At 41.4% G+C, this 10,379-nt stretch overlaps 1 protein-coding gene across 1 annotated transcript; it reads right to left on the bottom strand.

The window, feature by feature from the left end:
• Nucleotides 1–7,067: 7,067 nt before the first annotated feature.
• On the bottom strand, nucleotides 7,068–8,588 carry rh50 (Rh50-like protein). The gene is made up of 2 exons (XM_060932690.1): nucleotides 8,142–8,588; nucleotides 7,068–8,042 (listed from the first exon to the last, which is right to left on the bottom strand). The coding sequence occupies exons 1-2, from the start codon at nucleotides 8,586–8,588 to the stop codon at nucleotides 7,068–7,070; spliced, it is 1,422 nt and encodes a 473-aa protein (XP_060788673.1).
• Between the last annotated feature and the right edge of the window lie 1,791 nt (nucleotides 8,589–10,379).

The following is a 10,379-nucleotide window of genomic DNA, read 5'->3' on the forward strand; positions in this document are numbered from 1 at the left end:
GTGTGACACGCTCTTTAGTTTGAGTGTCCTGCGTCACTTGGTATAACCTATCCTTCATAATTGCGAAGTAGGGGAAGGACGGGGTGGCGTTTGGCTGGAGCATTTGACCATCAATTACTCTCACTTGGTCAAAAGCATGTCGCAGAGTCTCGTCTCGCGATTGTTCTAATGGGAAATCCACGAGGGATTCCCCAATAGAGAGAGGAGGAACCGGTGGCTCCTCACTCTGACGCGGAGATGACGTAGATGGCTCTGCGACAGCTGCTCCCACCAAAGCGGCACCGGGACCTCCCCCTGTTAAATGGCAGGACCCACTCTTTATTAGGCGTGTCATTAAACCCCGAAATCCCGGCCAATCAGTCCCCAAAATTAGAGAGTGGGTAAGGCGGGGATTAACCGCCGCCTTCACTATAAATTTTTCCCCTCTGAAAATAATGTGGACCGACACCAACGGGTAGCTGTGAACATCCCCGTGCACACACAACACCTTCACCCCTTGTGCTCCCCCCAATGCCTCATTTTGAACCAGGCTTTGGCGAATTGAGGTCTGATTACAACCAGAATCCACCAACGCCTGATATGTAGCCCCTTGGACACTCACCGGTATGCGATACGCTCCGGCCCGATTGAGGGCGGCCTCTGGCGCGTCGGGGATCCGAACCACCGCGCCCACTTCCATTGCCGTGCACTGCTGTTGAAGGTGGCCCGGCTCCCCGCAGCGCCAGCAAACCGGCCCGGGCTTTCCCTCTGCTCCGGTGATCTGGGGCTCACTCACCTGGGGTGGGGGAGAGACAGACACAGAAGGGAGAAACGGGAGGGCACCGCGGGTGCGGCGGGCCGGCTGGGGTGGTGCCGGCCCCCGCCTCCGCGGAGGGGGAATGGGGCGAGGACGGAGCACAGAGGACGGCAGGACAGAGATCAGGTTTGACAGCACGTTTTATTGCCACACTTTTCAGCATAACAATTATGTATGCACTTTTCAGACACACACACACTCAGCGTCTGGTTCAGCAAGAGCTCCTCTGCTCTCGCTGTCCCTCCTTAAGTAGGGCACGGTCACTGGGAAGACACAAACACAGGTTAATTGCTCTCAGGTGTAGTGATTCTGCCACTCACCTTCCCTGACTCCGCCCTCCTGTCACAGACCGGCGCTTGACCACGCCCCCGCTGCCACAGTTAAATTTAAAGCCATGATTTAACTTAGTTTTATAGCTAGTATTGTGATTTAAGATTGTTAAGAGTTAACCAGTTTCTTTAATGTTGAATCTGAATCTGTAATGGTAGAATTAAAGCTGCATTTAGTGATTAATGTTAGTTTTATAGTTTTAAGTTAGTTTTATAATTACAGAATATAATTTAGGATTGTTAAGACTTTATGATTCTAAGGTTTTTAGTTTAAAAGCATTAAACTAATTTAGTTTTTAGTTTTTGTTATGAGTTTAATTCTGAATCCTGTTAGTTGGTTTGCCAGACATACTCTCATTTTTCTTGTTTCGTATGCCTTTCTTGTTTAAGTTTGTTCTTATTTTTTGTTTACTTTCTTATAACATTCTTTATTTTAACATTGTTAAAGACATATTCTTATTTGTTATTTTGCTTATGATTGTCTTACTACATATTGATGAAATCAAGATGTAATTTGCTGACTTAGCACACATTCATGTGTTAAGAAATTATGATTTTAATATTTTAGCTTTTAGATCCGTTAAACTATTTCTGTTTAATTTGGCATTAATTTCTGATGTATTTTTCTTTGACTAAAGGCCAATTTATGCTGACAACCCAGTCCTCGCAGATAGCGTCGCAGACAGTGTCTGCGTAGCCCCCCCACCTTCACAGACGCTCTGCGCGCACCTCCCAAAAATTGTGACCACCGCAGAAGCCTCGCAGACAGCGTCGCAGACAAGAGGGCTCTGATTGGTCCACTCTACATCGGCTGTACATGCACTTCCGCTTCCCTACTTTCCCGGTTTGGTTTGTTTTCACGACCGGCATTTTTAAAAACACAAGCGAAGATGGAGCAGCATGAAGAGCGGTTGATTGAGGAAGTACGTACATCTATACGACTCCAGTTCTAGTCATTATAAAAAAAGAAGTTCTAGTCATTATAAGTAACCGGAGGATAAACACTCCACTAACCACACCCACCAACTACTCCTAGCGACTTCGCGCCCCCTTGCGTTGTGCCGGTGAATAACATCGCGCACGCCTATTACTCCCCGCTCAACGATAAATTACAACTGTCTGCGAAAAGCTATCTGCGAAAGCCTTGTCGCAAGAGCATGCAGAGGCCTTAAGACTTCGTAGACTGCACATATTATCTGTGTTTAAAAATTCCATGCCCTGTTATATCTGACCTGAAGGGGTGTACGTAAGCAGAGACCTTTAAAATCTGTCTGTACCTTGCTATCATGTCATATGATCAGAAATATGTTATTATATTATGATTGATTCAAAATTTATACACACACACACTGATGGAGATTATTATTATTATTTCCAGATCAAGGTCCCCTCAATTGCACACAAGTGAGGAGACGAACATAGCTGATGTTATAGGCTGACATCCCACACGCACACACAACACACACACATTCCTACACAGACGCACACCCCTCTCTGAGGTCACATACAAACACACACACACACATTCGACAGACACAATAGCCGTTTAGAGAGATTATAATTTGTTATAAAAGGTGTTTGTAATATTTCATCTTTGATGAAGTGACTGTGAATAAACTGGCTGTGAAACCTTTCTGGTTTTCCTGGTCTGTTTCTTTCGCGGTATTTCGTCCCGGATCCGAGGGGCACGAAGGCATCGGGGGTCTTGAGAAATAAGGACCGTTCAGACTGGGTTGGACCCTAACAGTTGGCGTTTCATAATAATGGACAATGACCCAAAACATAAAGCCAAAGCAACCCAGGAGTTTATTAAAGCAAAGAAGTGGAATATTCTTGAATGGCCAAGTCAGCCACTTGATCTCAACCCAATTGAGCATGCATTTGACTTGTTAAAGACTAAACTTCAGACAGAAAGGCCCACAAACAAACAGCAACTGAAAACCGCTGTAGTAAAGGCCTGGCAGAGCATTAAAAAGGAGGAAACACAGTGTCTGGTGATGTCCATGAGTTCAAGACTTCAGGCAGTCATTGCCAACAAAGGGTTTTCAACCAAGTATTAGAAATGAACATCTCATCTCATTATCTCTAGCCGCTTTATCCTGTTCTACAGGGTCGCAGGCAAGCTGGAGCCTATCCCAGCTGACTACGGGTGAAAGGCAGGGTACACCCTGGACAAGTCGCCAGGTCATCACAGGGCTGACACATAGACACAGACAACCATTCACACTCACATTCACACCTACGGTCAATTTAGAGTCACCAGTTAACCTAACCTGCATGTCTTTGGACTGTGGGGGAAACCGGAGCACCCGGAGGAAACCCACGTGGACACGGGGAGAACATGCAAACTCCACACAGAAAGGCCCTCGTCGGCCACAGGGCTCGAACCCGGACCTTCTTGCTGTGAGGCGACAGCGCTAACCACTACACCACCATGCCGCCCAGAAATGAACATTTTATTTACAATTATTTAATTTGTCCAATTACTTTTGAGCCCCTGAAATGAAGGGATTGTGTTTACAAAATGCTTTAGTTCCTCACATTTTTATGCAATCATTTTGTTCAACCCACTGAATTAAAGCTGAAAGTCTGAACTTCAACTGCATCTGAATTGTTTTGTTCAAAATTCATTGTGGTTATGTACAGAACCAAAATTAGAAAAATGTTGTCTCTGTCCAAATATTTATGGACCTAACTGTATGTGCTTTGGCAACTTTAGTAGTAAGATCAACCACGTGCAGGGGCGTACCTGGGGGGGGGGGGGGGTCCTCGGGTGCCCATGACCCCCCCCCCCCTTTTGTCGGACTATATGTTTTTTCAATAGCCTCATAAGAATATTAGAAAAGTGCTCACTGTAATTTTTCTAACATTTAAAAAAAAAACTAGATTGTCACCTCAGCCTCATTCGGGTTTCTATAACCTTGTACCGGTATGGACTTCCTGTGGTTTGGACGCAAAAACTTAGTTCTGTGCAAGTGCAACACGGTCACACTAGAAAGCATGGCCAAGCTGCATTGGTTAACTAGGGTAAGATATTGAGTCGCTATCCATACACTGCCGGATAAAGCTGATTTGGCCTAATCGTTGTCCGACATCTCAACAGGAGATGAAAGAATGATGCAAAGACCGCGTTATTTTCTCAAATGTATTCAATGTATTTTTTCATTTACAAACCTACGGGTATGTACTCAGGCTGCCAGTCAGTGTGTGACCCCCCCCTTTGAAAAATCCTAGCTACCCCCCTGATGTGTGATTACAAATTAAGATTAATGAGGCCACAAAATATATTAAGACCATGAGGACTTAAATTGTGGCAGCTGTTGTATTTTAACATATGAAAGATAGATATATACATTGAATTACACCATTGTGGTCTCAGCAAATTAACGGGGCTGACTCATCTTTCCCAGAATTCATATTCGTTGTTTTTGTTTTGAAATCACGTAACTGCTACTTCACTCACTTTTTATGCAGCCAAACCTCTGAAAATTCACTGTTAGTAATCCTGTCAAAACCCATCGAACTTTTTCTTCATCAACATGTCTTATGTGGAACTTTTGAGTAGAATATTCCTGATATTTCTTTCCTTAGTGGCTGCCTGCAAAACGATTGAGGCCGGTTCTGATCCATTACAATGAAATAACCATACAAAAATGGGATGGGTTGGTCAAAATAATTTAAATTATTTTTTTCGCAGTGCGGTTTCCATCAAATCCTGCGCTCTGATTGGCTGGCAAGCGGGTCCGTATCCTATGATACGGACCCCAGTTACGGACCCTGGTTATGGACCTCTGGCAACTTGCTCATTCAGAACAACAAACATAGTAGAATTTTTTGTCAACATTTCTTTTTTTATAAGCGTTATTTATAAGATTATCAAAAATCTTATAAATTTTTGCCAGCATTTCTCAGGAAAATAGTATTAATTTTACAGCATGGATAGTGATAACGACAGTGTTCACAGTGAAAGCGAGTTTTACTACCCTGAGGAAGAAGAAATAAAATAAAACATTTCAGGAGAAAGCTAAAAACCTCTAACTTGCTAACGCCAAGCAAAAACATGGCTGAATCCTGAATGACTCAATTTCGCATAAATAGGGGACTACATAGGTGGCAAAATGTAGTATTTTTCCTGCCATGGAAGTGCACTTGTATACCGAGGAGGAAGCAATTTGCATTACAGCCGTGAATGAGGATTCAAAATGGTGGCTCGCCTCAACTTGGTTTTCCCTTTCGGGCGTTCTCATTTTCTGTTAGAATTTAGTAAAGAAAAAAAAATATATTATTTACCAGCTTAAGGTCGGTCCGTATGGTGAAATACCGTGACCTCGGCCTTGAATACTGACCTCGGCCCAGAGGGCCTCGCTAAGTACTTTCAAGACCTCGGTCACGGTATTTCACGATACGGACCTCCCAGCTAGTAAATAACATACATATATATATATAAAATATATAATATAAAACTACTTTGACAAAATATATTTAAACTCATTACAGTTTATGATCTATGGCTTAGGATGTTGTCGCATTGTTGCGGATTGTTTTTGGAATATTGCTAGCATTGAAAATGGCAACTTGCCACTTGGCACAGAGGTTTCTGGGAAGGCTGAGTATGGCCCCTTTAATGTATATTGTTTGGTCAAAACTAGATTTTCCATCTTTTTTGTCTGTTTCCCAGAGTGCAGCAGCATTCCAATGGATTTTTAGACCACCACACATAAAAGTAGACTTTTGTTTGGTTACCCCAGAACTGAGGACAGAGAGGACAGTAAGAGTTCGCGCCAGCAGTTATTATTTGGCTGTTATCTAAGATAACACAAATGACAAATTCGCACTAAAAGCAGTCTTCCTCTAAAGGAAGATCCAACCTTTATTAACATAACAGTAAGTTTTTCTATGTGCTGTATATTTTGTGGTCAACTTTGGATAATAAGAGCGACAACATATTATGTCTGCCTGTTCCTTATGATATAGAAATCAATTATTAATTCTGATTGTCTTGCTCAGTATCAGATTAATGTGTTACACCGGCTACAATCAGAAATACAATCAACAATGCAGTTTATGATTGGAATTAAACTATAAAGCTCCATTCACTGATATTCCTATTTAACCTTTTAACTTGGGACATCTTAAGGATTCAACTCTGTTGCTTACTGATAAACACGAATATAAAAAACCTTATGAGCAAACAAATTGAGATCCAACTAAAATGACAGCGAAACTTTCTATGGGTAAGTAAAAGTTTTCTTTCTTGACTCTCACAAACACTAAAAAAGCTAATAATATTTAAAATGTACCAATTGTTGAAATCATTTTTACTTAGGGATTCTCAAACTTTTTATAGTTGGTTAAAAAAAAAGTAAAAAAAAAAAATCAATTCACAGACCTACTGAGTACAGATGTATTGCCCAAACAAACTATTTTTAAAATGTAGGCAAATTATTTAAATGTATATAATAACATTTTGGCTAGTTGTTGTAAACAGAGAGTTTTTTTTTTTATTTCAGAAATCTCCATCCATAGAACACATTTACATTCAAATAGTTATTAGATTCCATTTGACATTATTTATAGTCATAAAAATGCATCATTTCTGGGTTGTGATGTTCATCACTGGGAAAACAAACAAGGAAAAAAAAAACTATGACTATACTTCAGAAGACCGTGGGTTTAACTAATTAACAGTGAGAGAGATTCAACTTGTGGTAGCATGTTTTTTTCAATCACCTTGAAAAAAATTATTGCATGTTGGATAGATAGATGATTAATCTAACTTTAACTTACTTTAGCTAAATCAATGAGGATCTGATTACAAGATGAAAAGGGTCAGCAATTAAAATGAACTTTCAATCAGTGGGTTTTGCCTTGTAGCAAAAAGACAGAAGGGCTTGAATTAAAATGAAATGATTTGATATCATTGCGACATTATGATATATTTGCTAAGTTGCTTGGCTTAGTGATATATCTTTCTCAGTCCCAGTTATATATTCAGAGTCTGGAGGAATGTTAAAGAAAGGCTCATCATCAAAGCAGAACACATCATTTGGGGAGGCCAGATATGGCAGCCTGAGCACCAGTCCTGTCAGCAGGCCCCCCACTATGGCTATCGCAATAGTGCTTCCCAGTGCAGCCACTTGGTACAGGGCTTGCTCTTGTGCAGTGCGTCCCAGACCTGGCTTCAATTCTGGGATCAGTTTCTGCAGTTCCCCCAACCGAGGGTCTCCAACCGGGGGTGCACGATGTGAAAAGGTCTGGTAGAGGCTGGGGCCATATACTTCTTCACTGGCCAAGAGAATGGCACAAATAGCAGCTAGAGATGAGATAAGCCCAGTTAAGCCATGGAGGTTATGGATGCCACACTGGTCCTGCACACGCAATCTTTTTGCCAGGAAAGGGCTAAGGTACTTATAGCCTAGCATGCAAGCCGTGCCACCCAGCATCCCTAGCACATAAGCGGCAACAGGTGAGATCATCATGTCAACTGAGGCACCAACGGTGACCCCACCAGCTAGGGTTACATTCTGCACATCAGCCATGCTGAGCTTGCCATTTTTGTTGAGCATGGCAGAGAGGGCAAAGGCAGTTAGTGTGGAGGCACTCAGCCCTATGAATGTATGAAGAATGGCACGATGCTGGTCATCCCCCCTCAGGGTCAAGACACAATTAAAAGAGGGCCAGAATACCCAAAGGAACAGGGTACCTAGCACAGAAAGCAAGTCAGAATGATAGCTGGTAACCTCCTTGGGATGGCCATTATTCAGATCTGGTCTATACAAGATGAAGGTGACACCCAGACCAAAGTAGCAGGCAAACAGATGGATGAGTATGGAGCCTCCAGCATCATTGATCTTCAGATATGTGACGACTATCCATTCTGCAACACCAAAGACTGGAATCTCCAACAAGGCCATGATCTATAGATGACACATTTGCTGTTAGTGACAAATCTAAAATTAAAACTAATGAACTTACAAATAGTAAGCTAAAATAAATAATCCAATAACCAAACTTACTAATAGCTGCACAGGACTGGTCTTCCCCAGCACTGCCCCAAATGATATCAGTACAGCAGCACAAGCAATCTCTGCATTGATTAGGTTTATCATTCCCAGATGAATCTTCCCATCATAGTAGAAATGGAAAAATCCCTGTACCAAAATGGCCCACTGAATAGAAAATGTAGCAGTCAGGAAGTTAAAAACCATTCCTCCAAATCCAAAGTACCTAAAGAAGGCTAGAAGGCAGCCAAATCCAATGAAGATCATCACCTGGATGTCAGCAAAAAAGGTATAGTCTTGGTATACAGCATTGTCTCTTGGATTTGTCATATTGTTCTGTAGTCCTGCATTGGTGTGATCATCATAAGTCACAAAGAGAGCATATAAGACCACAATCAGGACTTCCAGGGCAAATACAAGTGCAGGAAGCCGCACACTCAAATTTGTAGAATCTTTCTTCATTTTGTTTGTTTCTCAGATAGATGTTCTTTAGAAGAGTTGTCTGTCCTTTTGTGTTACCATGTATAGTATCTTGTGCTTTTATATCATTTAGTCTGATAAGAAACGCAGTGGCTATTGGCTGAGAATATGATGTACTCTGCCAGTCTCGACAGTCCAGCAATGGCCATATGCACTTTGGCTCCTGGGAGCAAAGTTTAAAACACTCAGCAGCTTTTGAGCACCAGAATAGGGTGTAATTTTTGGCACCCCTTGTAAAGAACGAGTAAAAAGGGTGAGAAAAAAATTCACCTTTTGGTGAAGTTGCTTCATCTCACACTGAAAAAAAAAGAGAAAAATCCAACCTTTAATTTTTAAAATAATAATAAAAAATTATATATATATATATATATATTTTTTTTTTACTGGTGTGGCTCGATATGCCCTCTTCTGCTGCTATCCACTGTCCTGCTGCAAACAGGAAATTTCCCTAAATCCCTCATATTGTTTTGAAATTTCCCTCATCAAGAAATATTATTTTCAACAAAAACACACATGCCATTATTATTTGCACCCCTGAAAATTTTAGTGAACACAATGTAACTGAGGCGGCACGGTGGTGTAGTGGTTAGCGCTGTCGCCTCACAGCAAGAAGGTCCGGGTTCGAGCCCCGTGGCTGGCGAGGGCCTTTCTGTGTGGAGTTTGCATGTTGTCCACGTGGGTTTCCTCCGGGTGCTCCGGTTTCCCTCACAGTCCAAAGACATGCAGGTTAGGTTAACTGGTGACTCTAAATTGACCGTAGGTGTGAATGTGAGTGTGAATGGTTGTCTGTGTCTATGTGTCAGCCCTGTGATGACCTGGTGACTTGTCCAGGGTGTGCCCCGCCTTTCGCGCGTAGTCAGCTGGGATAGGCTCCAGCTTGCCTGCGACCCTGTAGAACAGGATAAAGCAGCTACAGATAATGAGATGAGATGAGACAATGTAACTGAAGCATCAGTCCTCGAAAAAAATCTCCCAGCCTTACTTGCCCAATGGGCAAGCAGCACCCAAAACATACTTGCCCGAAAAACAATTCCACTTGCCCAGAGCTTTATTTTATTTTGGAGAGGACAGAATGCAGTTGATTTTTTTTAAATAGGTGAAGCAGCATAATTATCATAAATCCACAAAACCATAACACCAATATATGCAGACACATTCAGAAAGAAAAGTTCTAGTAGTAGAGGAATTAATAATTTAGGGTATATTAAGCTGTAGAGTTTTGAAAGAGTATAATAATAATGCTGGAGCTTTGTTTCTGTTATCAAAGGAACCCAATCCTGTGGAAAATGTCACCATGGAACCAGTGTAGAAATGAACCTCCAGTTCAAGAGAGATTTACACAAACACACTGAACTTTACAACAGCATGTGAAAGGGAAATAAATCAACTAAGGCAGGAAAAACTATTTTGGATAAAATTGTTACTGTCTGTTCCACACTGATCAACCTGTGTGACTCAGTTGTGCCTTTGAATTGAGAATAAATGAAAAGGGAACTGAACATTAACTGTTTATTGAAATTATTATTACAAGGGTGATTATAGTTACTATATGACTATAGCTACACCCGGCATGTGCTGATTCTGTTAGTGTTTGTAATTAGTGTACCATTCACTATTAGATAAAATTAAAATACAATTTTGCAATATTGTTTGAAAGTCTAGAGCAATATTTTTTTTTATTTTACTAATAAAACACTTCAGATATTGTTTTAACAATGATAAGCATCACTGTATAAATGATAGAGTGCAGATAACTGTGTAACTAGATGTCCT

This window comes from Neoarius graeffei, chromosome 10, assembly GCF_027579695.1.
Source record: "Neoarius graeffei isolate fNeoGra1 chromosome 10, fNeoGra1.pri, whole genome shotgun sequence".
NCBI classification, from domain to species: Eukaryota; Metazoa; Chordata; class Actinopteri; order Siluriformes; family Ariidae; genus Neoarius; species Neoarius graeffei.

What these genes read in the sequence shown, in the direction of transcription:
- rh50 (XM_060932690.1), bottom strand. Translation starts at nt 8,588, where the DNA reads ATGAAGAAAGATTCTACAAATTTGAGTGTGCGGCTTCCTGCACTTGTA. An exon ending in CCAGTCCTGTGCAGCTATTA is followed by an intron (nt 8,043 to 8,141) that starts GTAAGTTTGGTT and finishes TGTCATCTATAG; the next exon opens with ATCATGGCCTTGTTGGAGAT.